At 44.4% G+C, this 24,916-nt stretch overlaps 1 protein-coding gene across 2 annotated transcripts; it reads right to left on the bottom strand.

Moving 5' to 3' along the window:
* Nucleotides 1–3,897: 3,897 nt before the first annotated feature.
* On the bottom strand, nucleotides 3,898–23,055 carry ybx1 (Y box binding protein 1). 2 transcript variants are annotated; one of them, XM_070860658.1, is made up of 10 exons: nucleotides 22,854–23,055; nucleotides 20,563–20,626; nucleotides 20,298–20,331; nucleotides 11,294–11,383; nucleotides 9,889–10,008; nucleotides 8,534–8,725; nucleotides 6,966–7,063; nucleotides 6,291–6,456; nucleotides 4,644–4,742; nucleotides 3,898–4,251 (listed from the first exon to the last, which is right to left on the bottom strand). In XM_070860658.1, exons 1-9 carry the CDS (start codon nucleotides 23,053–23,055, stop codon nucleotides 4,674–4,676), a joined length of 1,035 nt encoding a protein of 344 aa, XP_070716759.1. In that variant the 3' UTR covers nucleotides 3,898–4,251; nucleotides 4,644–4,673. The 2 variants fall into 2 exon arrangements, with proteins under 2 accessions (XP_070716759.1, XP_070716760.1); XM_070860659.1 differs by having other exon boundaries at nucleotides 8,534–8,716; nucleotides 22,854–23,034.
* Nucleotides 23,056–24,916: the final 1,861 nt, after the last annotated feature.

A 24,916-nucleotide genomic window follows, 5' to 3' on the forward strand; every position in this document is an offset into this window, starting at 1 on the left:
CACGAGTTGGAATGCAGATTCTCAGGTAAGGAGCTTTTGACGTAAAATAAAAGTTCCGTTTCCCTGTAAACCCTGACCTGTCTAACACGCTTAACAACCAGAGATCAGGTTTGTCCGATTTTGATGCCTCTAGCCCCTGGAGTTAGGCAATAAGAGGTGATCTCACTGAAACGTATAAAATTCGCAAGTGTGTTTGAGAGGATGTCTTCCCTGGTTGGTGAGTCTAGAACTAGGGGTTTAGTCTCAGGATAAGTGGTGAGGAGATGAGGAGACATTTTTTTCACTCAGGGTTGTGACACTCTGAAATTCTTGAATATACTCCATGACAAGAGCATCCCTGCAATAAAGACTATGATCCATAGTTCTAGTCTCTCCAGCCAGGAGAAACGGCTGCATAACAACCTGCCAGAACCAAGATAATTTGGCAATTCATCCAATCAATCACGTCTGGGGACCGCACTGCTGTAAATAGGAACATGAGGCCATTCAGCCCCTCACGCCTGTTCTGCATTTTAAGAAAATCTTGGCCGATCTGCGATCTAACTCCATATACCTGACTTTGGCCCACGTCCCTTAATACTCTTGGTTAACAAAAAGCTATCAATCTCAGATTTAACATTAACTGATCTAGCATCAATTGCCTTTGCAGAAGAGAGTTCCCAACTTGTGTTGTGTAGAAGGGTATCTTAATTTCACTACCACAAGGTCTAGCTCCAATTGTTACACTATGCCCCATAATCCTAATTGATTTGTTTTACCCACATAAATTACATTACAATCCTCCACTTTTCTGCTGTAATCACCTTACTTTTAGTTTGTGACAAATTCTGGCTGTTGTAGTTTGTGGATTCTTTAAATACTGTGTGCAGTATTAGTATTACGCAGTCCCTCCTATCAAGAATGACTTGCTTCCAAATGTAGCGCGCTGATTACGCAACAGGAATCCGAGTAAAGACATTTTGCTGTAAAATAGACCGTCTACTGTAAGCGCTGCACCACCAGTGCTCCTATTTATTGCCTTAGTGTGGTGTTAATAGACAGACAATCAGCAGGTCTTTAATGTAGAGAACCATCCCAAGGAACAGAGACATTAAAAGGGAAAAAAAATGGACATTGAACCAAAGGATGAGATAGTCGGATGGTTGATCAAAGGTGGGATTTAAGGAGGTGGAGCATTGGAATTTAGGAGTATTCTAGTGTGTGGGGCTAAGGGGTGCTGTGGCATTGAAGGATGCTACAGATAGAGGTGGTGCAAAGCCTTGGAAAGATAGGAATTTTAAATTTGAAGTGCTTTAAGAACAGGAGCCAATGTAAGCCCACAAGAATAGAGATGATGTAGGATAGAATACAGGCAGCAGAGTATTGCACACGGCTTAAATAATTCCAAGGTTTTCACCACCAACAACTCTCACCTGGAAGTCTTGATCATTCTTTTTATGAAGAACTTTGATTGTTTACCGGTTACCAATTTGAACTAATGTCTCCCCCCCACCAAGTCCTACCATCCAAGTTTACTTTTTACTGACACCAGCAATACAGTTAATATGGTTAACTCATCAGAAAGGCAAGCAGTCAAATATAAACAGGAACGCCAGCAGCCATATCTTCAGTGCTGAAATAGTCAATAATTCTCAAAGAATACAAAAGGTAATGCTACCTAAACCACCTGGGCACCATATTCAGTTACAACACTCAGCTGCTTGGCCAAGTTACCCATTAGAGCTGCACCAGGAAAGCCTGGAAACAAAGATTAAGGCTGCTTAAGATGCTAGAGGAATAAAATAAGTCAGCAAATTAAGTGGGCTGGCTTTGCAGAAAACTGAACAATGAATTCATGCATTACTGTAGACAGCCTTCATTACAGGGCAGTGGATTCTAGTTATCCACGATATTTGGACTAGATGACGATTGATTCCTTAAGTCTGTACACCAGAGAGCTGTTCCCTCACCCCCGGGAACATCGGATGTTCCCAAGGAACAGTGACAAACACTGGCAACATTCTCCCAGCTTAGTGTGGGAGACAAGAGCATTTACTTTAGAAAAACAAGTAATCTTATCCACCTTTAAAAAAGGGACAATATATAGGGTCAACTTCTCACAGCTGAGGCAGTGCTGGGATATTCATGTGTTAGACCAAGCATTTCTTGTCTTGAGAGTTGACCTGGTGACTTTTGACCCACCCAGTTTGCTTGCAATCTGAGATGTTATCAAAATAAACTAGGAGATCTGAAGGTGGACGATTGTAACTGCATCGTAACAAACTGAATGAGCCATAAATGCCATGGCTACTCAAGGCGAGTGGCAGGGTATTTGGCAGAGAATGGCTAGCCTCGACTCCCCAAAGCACCTCAAGGTTTCTTCAATACCCCGCAGTTTTTAAACTGTAATGTGCCTTAAGTTTTTTCTCCAGTTTTCCCCACCTGCCGGACAGGGAAAGATCCAATTGAAAGGATGGGAAGCAGGCAGATCACTGGGGCCGGGGGGGTTAATGCTCCTGCTTCTCATTGGCCTACAAGCAGTGCTATAAAATGAACTTACCTCATCGATTTAGCCCCTCGCCTCCGGTCACCTGCCAGGTTTCTGAGCCGACAGGAGTTAAAAATAGAATCACTTAAAATCTCAGCGTCCTGAAAAGGTTTAAGCGGCTGAGCCGCTGCGAGCGGATTGGTCACCCACCCAACATGCCGCCTGTTAAAACAGGAAGTGGGTGGGTTGGGTTCCTGGTTTAGATGTTTAGCTGATTAACCTCCCACCCGAACCAAACTCACCTGGTTGGGGGCGGAGGGGGTTACAATTACCCCCATTGTCACTGTCAACGTAAAGGGCAATAAATGCTGGCCATGCCAGTGATGCCCATATCCTGAGAATAAACTCCAAAAAAAAAGAGGAAACAAAATCAAATATGCTTCAAGTCCATTTCTTTGTTCTAGATTCCCTTCCCATTCTGCCAATTCCTTACTTCAAATGAACAGGCTACCAAACCCTCATCTCTGGGGAACAGAACAGGGTAGAAGTCAATAATGCCAAGTCTCTATCAAAGGAATCACCCAGTGACAATCACTAGAATTTGTCCAGTTGTCCCTTTCCACGACCCAAAATGGCACACCATCTCCAGAGAGGATTAGAAACATGTCAAGCCAATCAATGTCGTTTCCTATCAGAGAGAAGTGCATTTCCCGTCTTCTGCTTCCCTCTACAGCACTTGCAGAATTGCCGCTCCGGCAGCCCTCTGGTACATTGCCTGGACATATTGGGCAGTAGAATTTTACACTATTCTCTGCTGCCACTATAACAATACAATCCTAACTTCAATAGGAAAAAATACTTGCATCCATACAGTCCCTTTCATGACCTCCGAACGTGCCGAAGTGCTTTACAACCAACAAAGTGCTTGAAGTGTAGTCACAGTTGTAAGGTAGAAAATGTGGCAGCCAAGCTCTTATTGGTTGGGAGATAAATGCTGGCCAGGACAATAGGACTCACCTACCCTTCTTCGAAATCGTGCTATGGGATCTTTTACGTCTCACCCGAAAGTCAGCACTTCCAGTGCAGCACTATACAATACTATTGTGGAGTACCAGCCTGGATTGTGTGTTTAAGAGTCTGGAGTGGGAGTTGAACCCACAACAACCTTCTGACTCAGGAGAGTTTAACAAAATAAGTAATATTTTTATGGGGAGGGGGAAGATGCGTTAGGTGAAGGCAGAATTGATTGGGTTGTAGCACTAACGCCTCCCCAGCTTTATTTGATCTCCAAATGGCTGTACATGCACTGATATTCAATATAGATGGGAAAAAGCAACACATCATTTAGACTTATGGTTTTATACTTACTTCATAGCATTAATGTAGGCATAAATATAGCCACCTTACTACAAAAGTCAAAAGACAATGAATGGTGTTCTTTCGGACCTTTATTACATGCCCGGTTGTACTTAAATTTCAGGTGTACAATGCTTACAAATTAAAAACTGGTATTTCAAAAATTCAAATTGACCAGATATCAAATAAGCTTAAAAACCATCTGAAGTAAAAAGGAAAATAGACCATCTACAAAAATCTGTTTTAAGCCAGTTCCAAAAAGCAGTTTGAGGAAAGGTTAAGAAACCATGCTGCATAGGTTTACTAGTGTGAAAGGTTCTGGTATCTGGTCAACTGTATGCAAGCACTGCAGATCTTCATTACAGTCGAAAGCTCACTTTTATTATTGCTGGAATTTGACTTTGATGGTCTTCCGTTTGATGACAAAACTGTAAGACAAATGCAGATCAACTATAGCAGTCACATTCTCGAACCAACTAAATGTCAGATGAACAAATACTAAGCATCTATCCCCATGTGTTGCAAGAAAACACAATTCACATAGTAATGCTGCCTTCATAAACACCTAGAACACTTCATCCGTACAAGATATGGATATCAAGCCACTCAATGCAGGCAAAATACTGTACATACTGCAATATACTGTGGCTGGCACCATGTAGATGCAGTTACAGCATGAAGTCACCCATTTTCTACATTACAAGGCAATAATTCCATGCAATATTACTTCATTCCCATGAAGCATGTGTTAATTTGTTAGTGCAGCTAGTGCAACAATCAATGAAGATAAATGCAAATACAGGGGTATCACAATACTTACTTAGTTGATGGTAGAGATGCCAAACTGGTGTTACTCGGCATTGCCCTGCTCGGTGTCAGGAGCAGGGATGTTCTCAGCTGGTGTTTCGGGTGCCTTGGTCTGAAAGACAGAAGTAACCACAATAAAAGATATTCATTGAAATTGACAAATAATAGATCGACTATGGGCCAATTAAGCAATCCTTCAGATTCTCCATTTCTTTCTAAGGATTCTTACCAGATGCAGAAAGACTGTTAAATGTGTGATTAAACAGTCCATATACAGCGGATAACTGCAAATCCTAGGCACAAGATTGCTGCAGTCATTTCATTCATTCTTTCAATGTACAACAAGATCCTCAAATCGCAGTACCACTGCAAAAGGGAGCTTTTGTTCACATCTGATGATGACCTGGGAGTGCTGTTGATGATCTGCACATGACCTGGGAGTGCTTGATGCCAATACCAGGTGCCAAAAAAGTGGACCAGTATCCCAATCCTGACCAGCATCTACAGAAGCTTTCAGCATTTTAAAACTTTTGAAGTCATATCTGGAAAAAAATCTGTATATATCCCCAAGGCGCACAAGCAGTGTAATGAAACATTAGGGCAGGATTTAAGGGAGGAAAGCAAGAGAAGCTTGGAGGGAATTCCAGAGCTTAGGGCCTAGGTGGCACATGCACCAATGGTACGGCGAAGGGAGTGCAGGATGGACAAGAGGAATGCAGAAATCTTGGTGGAGAAGGATGGAGAGATAAGGAGGGATCTGAACACAAAGATTAGAATGTTGAAAACAAGAGGTTGGGAGCCAATGTAGGCCAGCGAGCACAGGGGCAATGGGAGAACAGGACTTGGCACGTCTAGAGGTAACAAAAACATGAACGAGGATTTCAGCAGCAGATGAGCTGAGGCTGGGGCAGAGATTGGTGATCTTAGATGTGAAAGTGGTTCTTGCGATGGAGAGTTGGTTGGATTTTTAGTTCAGGGCCAAATAGGACACAGAGATTGCAAGCCCGAGACAGTGGACAGGGAGAGAATGGAATCAATGAGTAGGGAACAGACTTTGTGCCGGGGGTCAGAGACAATAGCTTCAGTTTTCACAATGTTAAATATGGGGAAATGTCGGCTCATCCAGGGGATGCTTGTAGATGAGAAACAGGAGGGGGCCAAGAATAGATCCTGGGGGAACTCGGTGATAACCATGCAGGGATGGACAGAGAAGCCATTGCAGGAGATTCTCTGGCTACTACTGCATAGGCCAGACAAGGCCGGTCCGCCTCAGCGGAACCACGGGAGGCTGGAGATGGGGTAGCAGTTTGCAAGGACAGACGGTCATGAGTGGGAGGTGCTAACAGCAGCTTTGAAAGGCAGGGGGACAGCACCCGAGGAGAGGCAACCGTTTACAGCTAGCATGGGGCCAGGAAGGCAAGTTAAGTGCTCAGGAGATCAGCTGAGTCTCATGGACAAGAAAATAAAAGGAGCAAAACATGCAAGTTCAGGGTTATGGAAAGGGATGAATGTGGCAGTGGCAGTTTCAAGCCACAATTTTAAGAGCACAAATATAAACACAGTATGCTTAACAAATTTACCTGTTGAAAAACACGAGGTACGCCCGATTTTAGGATTAGATGGCGCTCGTGCTTAAATACCATATTTCATGTAATCTTACCTCCTCGCCATCTTTTGGTTTAGGGTTTTGTGGTCGACGGCGCCTGTAGTTGTAATTGCGGCGAAATCGTCTGGGATTAGACTGCTGGTCTTGTTGGCCATCCCCTTGATTTTCTTTATCTTCTTCACTACTTCCCTCCCTTGGTGGACGTGGGCGAGGGGGTCCTCTGCAACAAACCAATTCCACTGCAGCATTAGAAGCAATATCTGCACTCGTCAACACATCAACAAGCTGTTAGCTCAATGAAAGTTGACACGTCCCTCTTCAGCAATCTCAGCCCATATTGACTTAGGTTCCAACTGAGTGTTGCGTGCCAGCCATGTGGCAGATAGCGCTAAGCCCATTCTGCTTGATCTGGGTCCGAACTGCAGCTAGAGATGAACAGATTACTACTTTCCTCTCTATCCGTGCCCGCCCCCAACCCGTGAGTATTTACAGTAGCATAAATTAAAGTCAACCGCAACAATGGGGCAGAGAGAGAAACAAGACAGTTTAAAGCAATGTTATTGCTCACAAAATTTCAGACATCAAGAATGATGCACATGGACCAACATTACTGGATCATCAACCAGAACAGGGTTCCACTGAGGAATCATGCAAAAAGCATACATAGTTCAATAACCACATGGTTATTCAGCTCCTGCATTCATTTTTCAATTGAAAATTGTAGTATACCTGCGGTAGCGTGGACGGTAGCCCCTAAAACGATTTTGTCCTCTGTTGGGTTTACCACCTTCTTCCCCAGCAACTTGGTTTTCATTTATTTCACCACCCTTTATACAAAAGCAGAAAAACTATTAGAACATTAACAATCCCTATTTGTTCCCAAAGACATTATAAATATTCTTGACCAATTACTGTCAAGTAACAAATTCAACTGCATGCTGTCATAAAAGTTACTAATAATGGTTCGGACTGCAGTTGTACTATCATTTCAAGTCATGAATCCATAAAGAAGCAGGCAAGGTCACAAAAGGAAATTCAAATGAACACAAGGGTGTAAACAAAATGACAGGTGACCTACACCATGCGGCCAACACTGCTTGCTTACTAGCCAGTTTGTAGCCGCTATTTAAAAAAAAACTAGTATGGGAACGCAAAGAGCTATTTCCTCTGGAGCAGCTTTTAGATTAAATGGTCTTGTGAATTCAGGAGAGACCACAGAAACTGCCCAGATGGACTCAAATTTCCCTTTGGCAACACTCCCTTCCCACCCACGTTGCCTCAAGCTCGCAGAGTGCAAACTTGTCGACCTGCCGTAGCCATCCATCATCTGATCTGACTCAACTCTCAAAAACCATTCACCATCAGTATAGGAGAACTCCATGTTCCTCTTTTCTAAAACCAACCGCCTACTTAACCTCCTTTCCATCTTAAAACACGTGCTCAGATTTTTTGCGACCATTTGAGCATCTGCCCCTCTAGCTCTCAACTCCTATCGTCTAGGTCCTTCCCCATATCTCTAAGTTCATCCATGAAATGCATCTTCAATCCTCCTCCCAATCAACTGCAGCTCCCCTTCCTGAAGTCAACAAGTCTATACATGAGATATCAACTTCAAATTAGTGCTGTGTTACAGGGAAACAAATCCAGGAATTTCAGATCCATAAATACACATTTCGATATCCAGTTCCGTGAGCATCATCTCTATTCTATGTTGCAGCTATTCCTGAAGACAAGTTTAATCCAAATTGGACAAGGGACACCTTGGGGATTGGCGGTGAGCGCCACTACATTTTCTAACTTTTTTAGATCAATGGCATTCAAAAACTCAATGCAAATTTGCAGATATCAAAATGTAAGCGAGTTGGGTCAAATGGATCTCATGTACTCCATGAAGACTAGAGTAATAGACTTGAAGCTCAACATGTCCAAACAATGCAGAGCAAACAAAGCCAACAACATAACAGATTCAAACTAGTGAAGGCAAATTTAGGACAGATATCAAGTTGGTCAGTGATCAATACAAGGAAGGAAAGACTTTTTCTCAATAAGCTAGAATGGATCAAATAGCTTTCCTTATTCAGAATTATAGGTCACACAACAGCTCCTTCTAGTGAAATGAATGAAGTGCCAAGTTCTAGCAAGGATTCCTGCATTCCTCCTGTCCAGGTGTAATGGATGCTACAAAGTTACCTGTTTTAGCCCCATTCGTCACCTGAAAAACAGCCAATACTTCCATGACCCAACTGACCTAATTTGCAAAGAGTATTCTCTACTTCAATGTATGCCCTTTACGCTACCTCAGTAATTTCTCCCTGAGGCTGGTTGCTATATTGTGGGCGGCGACCATAGCGACGACGAACAAAGTAAGGTGGATAACGCTGTCTTCTGTATGGAGGACGTTGCTGTTGGTTTTGATATTCTTGGTTTTCCCCATCTGTTGCTGTCTCTGCTCCATCTCCTTTCTCTCCACCCTCAATGTTCTGTTGGTACTAATCAAAAATCACATGGAAGCCTTTTATTGTTTTTAACCCACGATACACTGCTAACACTATTCGAGCACGTGGCAGTTAAATCTGTGTGGCCAGATTCTGGAATAAAGGTAGACTTTTCCTTGGCTGCAGTAATTTCACAACTGATCTGATCGTCACACTGCATGGAATGCAAATTTAGAGCAATGTCAAACCCATTTTACAACTGTCCAATTGAAGATCCTGGCATTTTTCTATCGACTTTACTTCAAATTAATAAGTGACCTTTCTGTGTATATACCCAGGTTTCCAGAACTCTTTCCTGAACAAAGCAAAAGAATCCAAAAGAGACAAGATTCAAACTACTGCTCCAAGTACCTTGGAATTAATCTAACGAGTAAAATCTAGAGTAAATTAGTTTTTTCCATATACTCAACTATTTAACATACTGCTTTGGTAATTTAGGACTCCACAGCCTAGTACCTATGAGACTAGCCTTAGTTCTGTTTCACATTTATGCACTAGAAATTAATTATTTACTGTATCAGATCAGTTATGAACACAACAATTTTCTTTAACCACAAAGGAAAACTAAGCTATGTTTGCGAAGCAATCTTGGCAAAATAGAAAAGCAATGGTTTACGGCAAACATTTTCACAATGAAATTATATCTGTATACCAAAAATTGCACGGTGGCATTGCGCAATTTAATAGTCTCTAGTTACACAACACATACATGGTTGTGTCATAAAATAAGTGTTAAATTGATTTCTTTTGTTATTCATTCATGGGATGCGGGTGTCGCTGGCAAAGCCAGCAGTTATTGCCCAAGAACTTCGATGCGCCGTTCCTTCAGGTTAATAATGTACATTAAAGACCAAATAGGATTGATTAACAAGTGTGATTCTGTCTATTACAGTAAATGGCTGTATACATTTGTACAACAATAACTTATATTTATATAGCACATCAGCAGCTGTGGATTCCCAGCAGTCTTTTACGCGTTTGGCCACTGCTCTGGCTAGGGTGCGAATATAGGTTCTACAACCACCAACAGTACCTTTTTTCTTTTTAAACTACTTCGGCATCTAGCTGCTCTCACAGATGAGGGCAAGATTGTCTGTAATGAGACCATCAGAACATGAATGGAAATAATTAGTAGCCCAAGCACGTTCTATACTCACATTACGTGGTGGCCCTCGGCGGCGAGGGTTGTAGCGACGGTAACGATTTCGGTCCGCGGCATATCGGCTTCCTTGGACTGGAACTCCACCTGGACCAGTGACGTTTGCCGCCTCTGCACCCTACAAAACACAAGTATTATATTAAAACTGAAGAATGTAGGAAGCAGAAAGAAATCAGCAGAAGTATACATACAGACTAAGACAAACTTAAAATGGTGCTTAATCAGTCTGAAAACTAGTCATGCATTTTCTTATTTTGCATTGCTGTAAGAATTCAAATGTTTAAAATGGTACAAATCCTACTTCAATAGACTTAATTTGAGAACATAATTTTATTTTAGTAACGTTATCAACAAGTAAATAACTACACAATTCACAGTAAGTGGCAAAAGGTTTTTTTTTAAATACTTCGGACCCTTATTAGAATATCTTGTTGCTTAACCTTGGACTTAAATGTTTGGGGGTATGATTAAGAAGTTTGTAGATGACACTAAAATAGGTTGTGCGGTTGATGAGAAGAAAACTGCAGACTACAGGAAGATATCAATGTACTGGTCACGTAGACAGAACAGTGGCAAATGGAATACACATTAAATGGTACGACACTGAAAAGTGTAGAGGAACAAAGGGACCTTGGGAGTGCAGGTCCACAGATCCCTAGATCCCTGAAGGTAGCAGGCCAGGGAGATAAGGTGGTTAAGAAGGCATACGGAATACTTGCTTTTATTAGTCGAGGCATGGAATACAAGGGCAAGGACTTTATGCTTGAATTGTATAAAACATTGGTTAGGCCACAGCTGGAGTACTGCGTGCAGTTCTGGTCACCACATTACAGGAAAGATGTGATTGCACTGGAAAGGGTGCAGAGGACATTTACAAGAATGTTGCCTGGACTGGAGAATTTTGGCTATGAGGAAAGATTGGAGATGCTGGGTCTGTTTTCTTTGGAACAGAGGAGGCTGAGGGGAGACCTGATTGATGCATATACAATTGAGGGGCCTGGATAGAGTGGATAGGGAGGACCTGTTTCCCTTGGCAGAGTGGTCAACAACCAAGGGCCATAGATATAAAGTCATTGGTGGGGGGAGGGTTAGAGGAGATGTGAGGGGAAATTTCTTCATCCAAAGGGCAGTGGGGTACTGCCTGAGAGGGTGGTAGAGGCAGGAACTCTTGCCACATTTAAAAGATATTTGGATGTGCACTTAAAGTGCCGTAACCTACAGGGTTATGGACCAAGAGCTGGAAAGTGGGATTAGGCTGGATAGCTCTTGGTTGGCTGGCACGGACACGATGGACCGAAATGGCCTCCTTTCTATGATTCTAACAAAGGTTTTGAACTTGGGCATAAAAAACACATGATGTAAATCATGTAGTTGCTGAGAAGCGATTATAACGCATGCAATACCTTTTCACCTTCCACTACGTCAAACTCCACAGTTTCACCGTCTCCAACACTGCGTAGGTATTTTCGTGGGTTATTCTTCTTTATGGCAGTCTGTAAAGAGTAGTGCGTCAATTAAGATTTAAAACCAAATTTCCTTTTGACAATTATGGGATTGCAACTTATTTGGAGAACAGCAGTAAATCACTCAACATGCAAGACAAGGGCCCAGATTTTGCAGTGGTAGTGACGACGTAACTGTCAGTGTTCGCCATCATTACCTCTCTGAAACTGACCGTAATTTCCAGATTTAGTGTGTACGCAGATAAAACACGGAAATCCTGAAGTTGCGGTCAGTCAATCCCTGCTCCGCCACAGGCTGTGCTGTGAAACTCCCCAAAGCCGGCAATCAGTGAAATCAGTTGAACTGATGAAAACTTTCCCATTTACGCTGGTCAACACTCCATAAATAGTTAAGTTTTGTTGAAAAAGGTGTAACTGGGGTTTAAAACGTCATATTGCCCACAAACAACCGTTGTGGCCCTGAAAACCTAATAATTTTATATTTGTGGAATGTCATTTATCCATGATCAAAAAAATAATTTAAAAAGTTCAGTTCGTATATATTTCAGCCTCAACCTTAATGTCTATGTTATAATCTTTATTTTGCTCTCGCAAAATTTAAAAAGTGAATGATACAAGCTGCTTTTTATTTCCTGGTTTGCTATCTGAAAATTCTTCAATGTGATTGGCTATTTAGACAGTTTAATGACATCACCTTTGTGGTCTTATGGATCCCCATTTGACAGCGCTACAACCAAATACAAGGTCGAAAAAATTAAAAGTTTTCGCCAGAGATCGAGAGATCTTTGTGGGCAACTTTCTTCGAGGTCAGCGGTGATCACTGTTGCGTCGCTGCTGACTGTAAATTCTGGGCCAATGAGTTTGAAAATTACCCATTGTTCAAAATAACCCTGGATGCAGGGAATAGAAAAGAGGGACTACAGACACAAACAACACTCCGTGGAGTTTACAGAGCACTGTGAACTGCATTAAAATTCAAGTACAACTTAACTTCAGGTATTTAGTTAACGACCAACAGAACCTGCTGCTCTTCAAATACCTTGTGCAGCCCTGGACAAAATAAAAGGCTTGCAATAAACCTTCCCCTCACCTGAAGCCTCTAATCTGTCACAAACCCTCAAAGTTGTTTTATTAACCCTCAACTTCACTGGTCAACTTCTCTCAAGCTCAACTAGCCACTCCTAAAATGTTCTTCCTCCGCCCTACATCCTCAATGTCTTGAAATAGCCCCATGCAAGACTTTTAAACCAAGAAACTAGTTGGTTCCCTCAGTCTTTCTTTCCACCTACAATCTATTAAGCCAAGCATCACCCTTCGACTGCGTAGTAAGCTACGGACCATGATCCTTCAAAGCTTACAGACAGATAGATTTTTAACCAATAAGGGAATTAAGGGTTATGGGGAGCGGGCGGGTAAGTGGAGCTGAGTCCACGGCCAGATCAGCCATGATCTTGTTGAATGGCGGAGCAGGCTCAAGGGGCTAGATGGCCTACTCCTGTTCCCAATTCTTATGTTCTTACTGAATATTGAGATCTGCTAAATTTCCAGATCCCAACACCACATTCTAAACCAGTACTAAGATAACATGGGTACTGAACTAGCTTGCTGTTTAAAATGTCCTTCATGCAAACATATGAGTGCAGTAGGAATGGAGATGTTTTTAGTCAGAATGTTAAACTGAGTGTGCATGCCTGATTATCAAGACCAGTGCAAAATGTGGACATTTTCCCACACTTCAGAAAAACTGCAGGCAACTGTGGATATGCATTGGTATTTCATTAACATTTTCTTTAAATAAAAGCAATCATATTGCACCCTTACCTAGTCTTCCAGTGAATCAGAGTACCACACTGGTCTCTGGATTACTAGTCCAGTAAAAGTGCAGAGTTAGGTCAATCGTAAGAGCCAGAAATTGCACAAATTCAGGAAGAGTAAGAAAGGCAATTCTCAATAATGGAGCAGACACTAGCAGGAATTTCATGCCCTCTCATATTCTCAATGCTCAAGTGACCAAACTTGTTACAGACAGGCATTTTGTATGCTTTATAGATTTAACTTTGACAAGAGGGAGGGAATTATAGTAGTACTCTTGAGAATCATAGCAGAAAGGTGGATTAAAATTTGTCAGCTACTTTGATTTCTGCCACTGAAGTTTATAGGACTGCGCCTGTGTGTTGTCAGTTACACAGCCATCAGCAAAGATTCTAGAACAAATTAACGATTGATCAACTATGGAAATGGCAAACCAAGAAAATCAAAAGAAGATTGGGACAAGGAGGCAATATTCAAATTAGCAAAAAGGGAAAATTATGTACTAAAGTAGGAAAATAAATCTCCCAAGTGATCAGTACATGACTGGTAACATTTAAAGTCTGGATTTATTGAAGACATAACTGGATGCTTTAAGACATTAAGACGGATTGCAAAAGTTTCTATAGATATGTAAAGAGAAAAAGGTTAGTAAAGATAAACGTAGGTCCCCTGCAGTCAGAATCAGGGGAAGTCATAACGGGGAACAAAGAAATGGCGGACCAATTGAACAAGTACTTTGGTTCGGTATTCACTGAGGAGGACACAAACAAACTTCTGGATATAAAAGGGGTCGGAGGGTCTAGTAAGGAGGAGGAACTGAGGGAAATCCTTATTAGTCGGGAAATTGTGTTGGGGAAATTGATGGGATTGAAGGCCGATAAATCCCCAGGGCCTGATGGACTGCATCCCAGAGTACTTAAGGAGGTGGCCTTGGAAATAGTGGATGCATTGACAGTCATTTGCCAACATTCCATTGACTCTGAATCAGTTCCTATGGAGTGGAGGGTAGCCAATGTAACCCCACTTTTTAAAAAAAGGAGGGAGAGAGAAAACAGGGAATTACAGACCGGTCAGCCTGACATCGGTAGTGGGTAAAATGATGGAATCAATTATTAAGGATGTCATAGCAGTGCATTTGGAAAGAGGTAATATGATAGGTCCAAGTCAGCATGGATTTGTGAAAGGGAGATCATGCTTGACAAATCTTCTGGAATTTTTTGAGGATGTTTCCAGTTGAGTGGACAAGGGAGAACCAGTTGATGTGGTATATTTGGACTTTCAGAAGGCTTTCGACAAGGTCCCACACAAGAGATTAATGTGCAAAGTTAGAGCACATTGGATTGGGGGTAATGTGCTGACATGGATTGAGAACTGGTCGTCAGACAGGAAGCAAAGAGTAGGAGTAAATGGGGACTTTTCAGAATGGCAGGCAGTGACTAGTGGGGTACCGCAAGGTTCTGTGCTGGGGCCCCAGCTGTTTACACTGTACATTAATGATTTAGACGAGGGGGATTAAATGTAGTATCTCCAAATTTGCGGATGACACTAAGTTGGGTGGCAGTGTGAGCTGCGAGGAGGATGCTATGAGGCTGCAGAGCGACTTGGATAGGTTAGGTGAGTGGGCAAATGCATGGCAGATGAAGTATAATGTGGATAAATGTGAGGTTATCCACTTTGGTGATAAAAACAGAGACAGACTATTATCTGAATGGTGACAGATTCGGAAAAGGGGAGGTGCAAAGAGACCTGGGTGTCATGGTACATCAGTCATTGAAGGTTGGCATGCAGGTACAGCAGGCGGTTAAGAAAGCAAATGGCATGTTGGCCTTCATAGCGAGGGGATTTGAGTACAGGGGCAGGGAGGTGTTGCTACAATTGTACAGGGCCTTGGTGAGGCCACACCTGGAGTATCGTGTACAGTTTTGGTCTCCTAACCTGAGGAAGGACATTCTTGCTATTGAGGGAGTGCAGCGAAGGTTCACCAGACTGATTCCCGGGATGGCGGGACTGACCTATCAAGAAAGACTGGATCAACTGGGCTTGTATTCACTGGAGTTCAGAAGAATGAGAGGGGACCTCATAGAAACGTTTAAAATTCTGACGGGGTTAGACAGGTTAGATGCAGGAAGAATGTTCCCAATGTTGGGGAAGTCCAGAACCAGGGGACACAGTCTAAGGATAAGGGGGAAGCCATTTAGGACCGAGATGAGGAGGAATTTCTTCACCCAGAGTGTGGTGAACCTGTGGAATTCTCTACCACAGAAAGTTGTTGAGGCCAATTCACTAAATATATTCAAAAAGGAGTTAGATGAAGTCCTTACTACTAGGGGGATCAAGGGGTATGGTGAGAAAGCAGGAATGGGGTACTGAAGTTGCATGTTCAGCCATGAACTCATTGAATGGCGGTGCAGGCTAGAAGGGCCGAATGGCCTACTCCTGCACCTATTTTCTGTGTTTCTATGCAAGGAGGGAACTCGAGGGCAGATCTAGATACATGAATGTAGATAGCTAAATTCCCTTACCCTAATTATCTTGGAACGGATTGTTCACAATCTTCACTACCAACCATTATTGTAATTTGTACCTATCCTCACTAAGATGCAACATGTATTAAACTCCACACCATCTCAGTCTCTCTCCTGAAAAAAATCTCATGTTCCCGCTATTTGAAAAGATTCATCTGGCTTATGCTCATCGTCCTCCGGCCAACATATCTAAACTGATGAAAGGGACTGCTGTTAACTCAAATTATCCATCGCTTTCAAATCCATTAATACGAACATTCCACCAGTAAACTTGCCCTTGATTTGCACATCTGCAAGTCTACTGCAGCAATTCATTGGTCACTGCTGACATCTGAAGCCGAACCACATCTGCACTAAGTTGCCATTGTATGATCTTCTACAGAAAAGTGGTCCAATCTTGGCTAACGAGAAGTTAGATAATATTAGATCAAAGGAAGAGGCTTGTAATGGTGTCAAAAAGAGCAGTAAGCCTGAGGATTGGGAGCATTTTAGAATTCAGTAAAGGAGGACCAAGAAATCGATAAAGAGAAAATAGAATGCGAGTCCCTTACAGGCTGAGAAAGGAGAAATTATACTGGGGAATAAGGAAATGGCAGAGAAATTAAATAAACAGTCTGCACAGAAGACTAAGCAACAAACCTCCCGGAAATAGCCAAGAACCAAGGGTCTAGCGAGAATGAGGAACTGAAAGATTAGTATTAGCAAAAAAAACTGGAGAAATGAATGGGACTGAAAGCTGACAAGTCCCCTGGACCTGATGGCCTACATCCTCTGGTTTTGAAAGAGGTGGCAATAGAGATAGTGGATGCATTGGTTGTCATCTTCCAAAATTCCATAGATTCTGGACCAATTCCCATGAATTAAAAGGTAGCAAATGTAACCTCTCTGTTTGAGGGGGAGAGAAAACAGAGAACTACAGACCAGTTAGCCTGACATCAGTAGTAGGGAAAATGCTAGAATCTAAGGATCTGGCAACAGGACACTTAGGAAAATAATCGGATTGGGCAAAGTCAACACGGATATATGAAGGAAATCATGTTTGACAAACCTGTTAGTTTTTTTGAGGTTGTAATTAACAGGATAAAGGTGGAACCAGTGGATGTGGTGCATTAGGATTTTCAGAAGGCGATAAGGTGCCACACAAGAGGTTATTAAACAAAATCAGGGCTCATGTGATGGGGGTAATATACTAACATGGATTGAAGATTGGTTAACGGACAGAAAATAGGAGAGTAGGAATAAACAGGTTATTTTCGGGTTGGCAGGTTGTAACTAGTGGGGTATGGCAAGAATCGGGGCTTGGGCCCCAGTTATTCACAATCTATATCAATGATTTGGATAAGGCGACCAAATGTAATATATCCAAGTTTGCTGATGATACAAAAGCTAGGTGGGAATGTAAGTTGTGAGGATGCAGCAAAGAGACTTCAAGGGGATATAGTCAGGCTAAGTGAATGGGCAAGAACATGGTAAATGGAACATAATGTGGAGAAATGCGAGATTAGGAAAAATAGAAAAGCAGAGTTTTTTTTTTAAATGGAGACTGGGAAATACTGGTGTTCAGAGGAACCTGGGTCTTGTCCACAAATCATTGTGTACATGCAGTACAGCAAGCAATTAAGAAAGCAAATGGTCTGTTGGACTTTATTATAAGATTTGAGTACAAGAGTACTTGCCATAGAGGGAATGCAAGAAAGGTTCAGCAGACGAACTCCTGGGATGGGGAGGGGGGTTGCCCCGAGGATTGTTTGAGTAGACTTGGCCTATATTCTTTAGAGTTTAGAAGAACGAGAGGTGATCTCATTAAAACATGCAAAATTCTTACAAGGCTTGACAGGGTAGATGAAGGGAGGATATTTCCTCTGGCTTGGAGTCCAGAACCAGGGGTCACTGTCTCAGAGTAAGAGGTCAGCCATTTAGGACGGAGACGAGGAGAAAATGGTGAATCTTTGGAATTCTCTACCCCAGAGGGCTGTGGAGGCTCAGTTGTGGAATATACTCAAGACCGAGATCGATAGATTGTTGGATATTAAGGGAATCAAGGGATGTGTGTAGGAAAGTGGAGTTGAGGTAGATCAGCCATGATCTTATTGAATGGTGGAACAGGCTCGAAGGACCCAATGGCCGACTCCTGCTCCTATTTCTTATGTCCTTATAAAATAGCTCTTCTGATGACTTACCGTCAACTCAAGGGCTCCACAAGGCACTCACTCTCTTTCTTTCTCCTTCCACAAATCTAGCCAGTGCCATCAGAGATTGACATGGGATCCTCCACACAACCCCCTTTCGAAAATGCAAGCTTCAAGGACCTAAATTGCTCCAAAATATAACTACACTGCTTCACGAATGGATAAAATTTAAGTCCCAAATTTGAACTGGTCCTACTAATCACAAGAGCAGGCTATAGAAACTTGCTTGTGATAGAGCCAGGACGGACAGGGTAAATCTGGTCAAAACCAATGTTCCTTGTAAAATGTGCAATGTTCTGCGCAGCCTTTTTCTTTTACTGCACGGTCCCTTCAAATGTCTGCATACGAGCGGTATTTACAGTGCAAAACCCGTGAGCTACCTCCGAGGGACCCAGGAGATTACTGTGCACCTTAGCGCAACATTGGTAATAACTTTTTCTTGTAACCTGGTTGCAGCCCCTTGGAACCAGGTCTTTTCAGCTCTAGTTCAGGTGTGATATAAGAAAGCAGTTCATAGTATTGGAAATCTGAAACACCCACTCAAAAACAAACAAGATGGTTAGGTAAGGGAATTAAGGGATATGAAGCAAATGCAGTTAATTGGAGTGAAGATACAGACCAGCCATGATGTAATTGAATGGCAGAACAGGCTTGAGGGGCTGAATGGCCTACTCCTACATCATGCCTCTGCTCACAATGAACAGTGTTGTAGCTCACTCTGCAATCTGGATTTTCCAGTCTCCACCAGTTTCAGTGTTACAAGAACTAAGAGAGATCGATCAGGCCAGGGCAAGTCAATATACTACTCTAGATTGCACCCACAAGCAGGACACCAACCTAGAACTGGATTGGAGAAGTTTCAGGAGCAGAGGACCAAATGGGGTTCGAATAAAGATCATTGTTGGCCACACAGGTAACAGCAGCATGAGACTGCCAGAGGGGACAACAACAGAAGAGTAAAGAGAATGAAACGAAGCTAGGAGGAGAGTGCACTCCTGCATACCGTGCCCTGCAATCCCAGCAGAATTCCGCAACTCAGGGATCACGAGTGGGGAAAAACTTAGATTTCTATAAGCGTGATGGTCTAATCACCGAGTCCCATCCACTCGTCCTGCCCATTCCACTCTACAAACGTTTCAGATCACATGACAAGTGCATACTATCCCTATTCTTCAATGCAGTACTTGAACCACTATCTTGCTCAACACACCACTAGGAGGGCTAATGGTAGAGTTTCACATTTATAGGTTTAACAAAGAACTGCCACCTACTTACGAAAGCGTTTCTGTCCATTTGATGTTTTAGTCTCCGTTACCTCTTGTGCCAGATATTCTGCAATCAAACACTCTCCAAATCTAAATTTCTGGTGCAATATATGGAGAGGCTCTCTTACCTTTCCTCTTCCACAATTATGAGAAGCCTACCAAAGTCAGTCCAAAGAAGGACACTTGAGTCCAAGTTTGGAATGACCCAAGTAGTATTTCTTGCTGTAGTTCCACTGATGACAGTTCAAAAATTACTTCATTGTAAAGCATTTTGGGATATCCCGAGGTCATGAAAGGTGCTATATCAATGCAATTCAGTCTTTCTTGCATCAGGCTCTTATCCCATTCAAGGCTAGCAGTGCACTTTGCTATAGGCCTTGGCAGTAAATTTAGGGTTCTTAATTCTAAAACTACTCACTAGTAGTCTGCTTAATGCATATTGTGGAGACATCCATACACATGCTGCGACAGGAGTGTGCAAGTGATCGACTAGGCTTATATTCACTGGAATTTAGAAGAATGAGGGGATCTCAAAAACATAAAATTCGGACAGGATAGATGCAGGAAGAATGTTCCCGATGTTGGGGAAGTCCAGAACCAGGGGTCACAGTCTAAGGATAAAGGGTAAGCCATTTAGGACCGAGATGAGGAGAAACTTCTTCACTCAGAGAATTGAGAGCATGTGGAATTCTCTATCACAGAAAGTTGTTGAGGCCAGTTCATTAGATATATTGAAAAGGGAGTTAGATGTGGCCCTTACGGCTAAAGGAATGAAGGGGTATGGAGAGAAAGCAGGAATGGGGTACTGAAGTGCATAATCAGCCATGGTCATTTTGAATGGTGGTGCAGACTCGAAAGGCCGAATGGCCTACTGCTGCACCTATTTTCTATGTTTCTATTGGAACACATGAAAATGGATTTGGCGATGGATTTCATAAAAAACGGTAGCACTGTAGGACATTTAAAACAAATCCGACAGACACGATTCCATTATTTACTAATTCAACACACCTGCCTATATAAATGTCCATTCTATTGCACATTTACCATCAGCCTGACTGATGCCACTGCTTGGTACAGTACTACCAGTGCATAAGTTTTGCTACGTTTCCGCGAGCAGTTATAGGGACTTGTACTAGCAATATGCACTCACCTGATGTACAAATACATCTTCCTTTGTATCATTCCTACAAAGTAAAAAAAAAAGTTATACTTCACATATTTGTACCACAAATTAGCACTTGTCTGAAATAATTTTCTTTCCCCAGTCACATTTGCAGGGCAATTTAACTCAACATTTCAAAACACAATGATAAACTGAAGTTTTGATAGTTTTACAATGCAGTTTTATGTAGAAGTATCATTAAAAGTGCAGCCGACAAATGCCTCCTAGCTAGAATACGATGCTGTTTACTCACCTGTTGATGAATCCATAGCCATTTCGTACGTTGAACCACTTTACTGTTCCAAGAACCTTTGTTGCTGGAAAAAGATAAATATGGCTTCCAATATTTGAGTCACGACTTTGATATGTGAACTTAACTCCCAATGAATAAACATCTGATCTAGTTTAGGAATACCCAAAGCAATAAAAATCCCTCCAGAGCTATCTGATTGGCTAAACTAAACCACATAAGCAGCATTTTATTGCCAAGAACATACCTGAAACCACCAAGCGTCAAATTCACCAGGAGAGAGATGGGTTACAAGGTGAAGACACACCACAGTAACTGATCTTAATGTCACTAGCACACAAAAAAATAGAAAAGCACCGCAAGTGCTCCTAGAAGGCGTGTACAAACATTTAACATGTGAACTTGAATTGATGATGATCTCGCCAATATTTCTCAAAATCACAACTTCAGCTGAATAAGTTAGGCCATAAGTATCCAGGACGTAGAAGATGACCAAATCAAGGTTAATGGCTAACCTGAAACACCATTAGATATTGTTGACAAACTCAAAAAAGCCTAAATTAACTAACTGCCAGATTTACTCAAGATCATTCAATTGGGCGCTCATTGTATATCAGTATTAAAAAGAGTGACTGCAGATGACATCAGTACTGGAGTGAAGGACTGAACTCAGCAATGTGAGAGCCAAGTTAACCAACATGCCATTTCAACTGTTTTTTTTTAAATTCAGCTACATCACATGATCTGGCTCATTAATTGTTGCATGTGAACTACCTGCTGGTCATTTAACAACTCAACTGCTCCTCCACCCCAAATAGTTGAAGTGATCAGTCGCCAAGATGGATTCAACACCTTGGGTTTCATTTTCCATGATCACCAGTTTAGGTGGCACAAATTATATTGGGCATAACCGTCCACTGTTTAACCTCAATTTTTTTTTAAAGTTGAATACAGATAAGAAAGACTACACTGTAGTCCGAGTGGCCACAGGTGCCCATTTGCAGCAGAACAGGTAGGAATCCAGAATCTAATTTAAGACTTTGTGGTACCAGAAGGAATTAAACCCCCAAACAAACAAACTATGGAAAGAAAGCTGGCCAAAGCTGCCCCTTACAACATAGTCCCAGCACTAACAGCAGACATAGTGGTGAGCTTTGTTCCTGGTAAGTGCCAAAGTTTCCGGTGCAGTTAAGTCTCTGGGATCCTCGCTGGCACACTGCCATGTCAACAAAGCTGCAAAATCCAGATTAAATAGCACATTTGCATTGCAGTAGCTTGCATCGGATAAAAGAATCTTACTCCATGCAAAGCATCTTGTGAAGGGCAGGCAGATTAAATAGGTCCCGTTCACACACCTTGCTGCTGGGGTAAAGGTCCATGCAGCATGGACACTCGGGCTGGGGCTGGCGGATCACGGTGCCGGCCCGGACTGGCCCCGCTCCCAAGGCCCCAAGTTACAGTCCCCGCTCGCGGACAACTCTGGGCCTTTATTTGAAAAGCAATAGGAGCGCGGCGGGGCCCAACGGCCCGGGTTCCAGGCCCGGGAGCGCTTTGCGGAAGTAGCGAGGCGGCGGCCACATGTCCCGGGCCGGACACGCGGGACGAAGGGAGGCCTCGGGACTCGGCGCGCTGCGGCCCCCCACACACATTCCGATAGACGCCGTGTGCCCACCCCCGGCGGCAGGGCGGCCCGCAGCACGTGGCCCCGGGGCCAGAGGCCGCGAACCCGCCCCGGCTGTCCGACCCGGGGCAGCGGCCCACAGGCGGAACAAAAGATTTTTTTTTGGGTGGGGGGGGATCGGCCATCCAGCCCCCGACTCTCTCCCCCGGGCCCAGGCCGCGGGCCCCCGACTCTCTCCCCCGGGCCCAGGCCGCGGGCCCCCGACTCTCTCCCCCGGGCCCAGGCCGCGGGCCCCCGGCTCTCTCCCCCGGGCCCAGGCCGCGGGCCCCCGGCTCTCTCCCCCCCCTCCCCCGGGCCCAGGCCCCCGGCTCTCTTTCCCCCCGCGGGGCCCGAAGCGTGTGCGCGCTCCCGAGGTGGGGGGTCGCGCGGGCCCGCGCTCGGGGCGGTTGGTGTTTGAATCAAGCGCGAGCGCGGCGACCGTTAGTGGCGGGGGTCCCCGCGGGGCCTCGGACCCCCCGCCCCCCCCGGGCACCGTCTCTCCCTCCGCGGGGGGAACCCACACCCCGGCTCTCCCCCTCGCGGGCCGGGCCGCCGCCGCTCCCCCCAGGCCGGGCGCCCGGGCTCTCTCCCCGGGGCCGGGCGCCCGCTCTCTCCCCGCCCCTCACTCACTCACCGATGACTTTCTTCTCCCCGGGGGATTTGGGCTTGTCGGGCTGTGGCTGCTGCTGTTCGGGTTGCTGCTCCGTGTCGGCCTCGCTCATGGTGTTGTCCGGCTGTGTGTGGTGGTGCTGGCGGCCGCTCCGCTCCGCTCTCAGGTGGGGCTCCCTGCGCTCTCTCCGCTCGCTCGCCTCTCCGTCCCTCTGCTGAAAGAACATGGCTGGCCTCTCGCGAGAATTTCAATTAAATACCGCGGCACGGCCCGCCCCCGCGCCGCCCGCTGATTGGCGCGCGCCGCACCGCGCCCAGCCGCTATTGGTCGGGCGAGCCGCCCATCATTGCTCTTAGCGACCAACATTCCACCTGTAACGGCCGTGATTGGAAGCCCCATTCCGGCCGCGCACTGCCATTGGTGCAAGCCACTGTCAATTATCCGTGACTCATCGCCATTGTCAGCGCAAGGGCCCGCCCTCCTCTCCTGATTGGCGGATTGCCACTGTCACCTTGGCTGGCTGCTGTGTGAGCAGGTGAGCCCAGTGACAGAGCCCATGGCCAGTCCCGCTGCTGCAATGATTTTGGTAAAGCATATTAAGCAAAAAGGAAGACTTGCATTTATATAGCGCCTTTCACCACCCCAGCACAGCAAATGAGGACGGGTATCACTACTGCTCTGCAGACCATGAGCTTGATGCCGGCTATGAGATCACCAAGCTCATTCAACAGAGCAGTCCTGTTACCTGCCCTCCTACATGCTTCAGAGACAGGGATTGTGTACAGCAGGCACCTCAAAGCACTGGAGAGTTACCACAAGCGCTGCCTCTGCCACAAGCTCACCGCTGGAGTGGAACTAAACTACAGAACCAGTGGGAAGCTGTTTAACCTACGCTGCCTCCAGGCCAGGTCCAAGATCTCCCCAACCTCTGTCGTTGAGCTGCAGTATGCGGACGACGCCACCGTCTGCACACATTCACAGGCTGAACTCCAGGATATAGTCAATGTATTCACTGAGACATATGAAAGCACGGGCCTTACGCTTAACATCCGTAAGACAAAGGTCCTCCACCAGCCTGTCACCGCCGCTCAGCACTGCCCCCCCAGTCATCAAGATCCACGGCACGGCCCTGGACTAAACATAGAAACATAGAAACATAGAAAATAGGTGCAGGAGTAGGCCATTCGGCCCTTCTAGCCTGCACCGCCATTCAATGAGTTCATGGTTGAACATTCAACTTCAGTACCCCATTCCTGCTTTCTCGCCATACCCCTTGATCCCCCTAGTAGTAAGGACCTCATCTAACTCCTTTTTGATATATTTAGTGAATTGGCCTCAACAACTTTCTGTGGTAGAGAATTCCACAGGTTCACCACTCTCTGGGTGAAGAAGTTCCTCCGCATCTCGGTCCTAAATGGCTTACCCCTTATCCTTAGACTGTGACCTCTGGTTCTGGACTTCCCCAACATTGGGAACATTCTTCCTGCATCTAACCTGTCTAACCCCGTCAGAATTTTAAACGTTTCTATGAGGTCCCCTCTCATTCTTCTGAACTCCAGTGAATACAAGCCCAGTTGATCCAGTCTTTCTTGATAGGTCAGTCCCGCCATCCCGGGAATCAGTCTGGTGAACCTTCGCTGCACTCCCTCAATAGCAAGAATGTCCTTCCTCAGGTTAGGAGACCAAAACTGTACACAATACTCCAGGTGTGGCCTCACCAATGCCCTGTACAACTGTAGCAACACCTCCCTGCCCCTGTACTCAAATCCCCTCGCTATGAAGGCCAACATGCCATTTGCTTTCTTAACCGCCTGCTGCACCTGCATGCCAACCTTCAATGACTGATGTACCATGACACCCAGGTCTCTTTGCACCTCCCCTTTTCCTAATCTGTCACCATTCAGATAATAGTCTGTCTCTCTGTTTTTACCACCAAAGTGGATAACCTCACATTTATCCACATTATACTTCATTATACTACATGGACCATTTCCCATATCTCGGGAGCCTCTCATCAACAAAGGCAGACATTGATGCGGAGATTCTGCATCGCCTCCAGTGCGCCAGCACAGCCTGCAGAAAAGTGT

This window comes from Pristiophorus japonicus, chromosome 18, assembly GCF_044704955.1.
Source record: "Pristiophorus japonicus isolate sPriJap1 chromosome 18, sPriJap1.hap1, whole genome shotgun sequence".
NCBI lineage: Eukaryota > Metazoa > Chordata > Chondrichthyes > Pristiophoridae > Pristiophorus > Pristiophorus japonicus.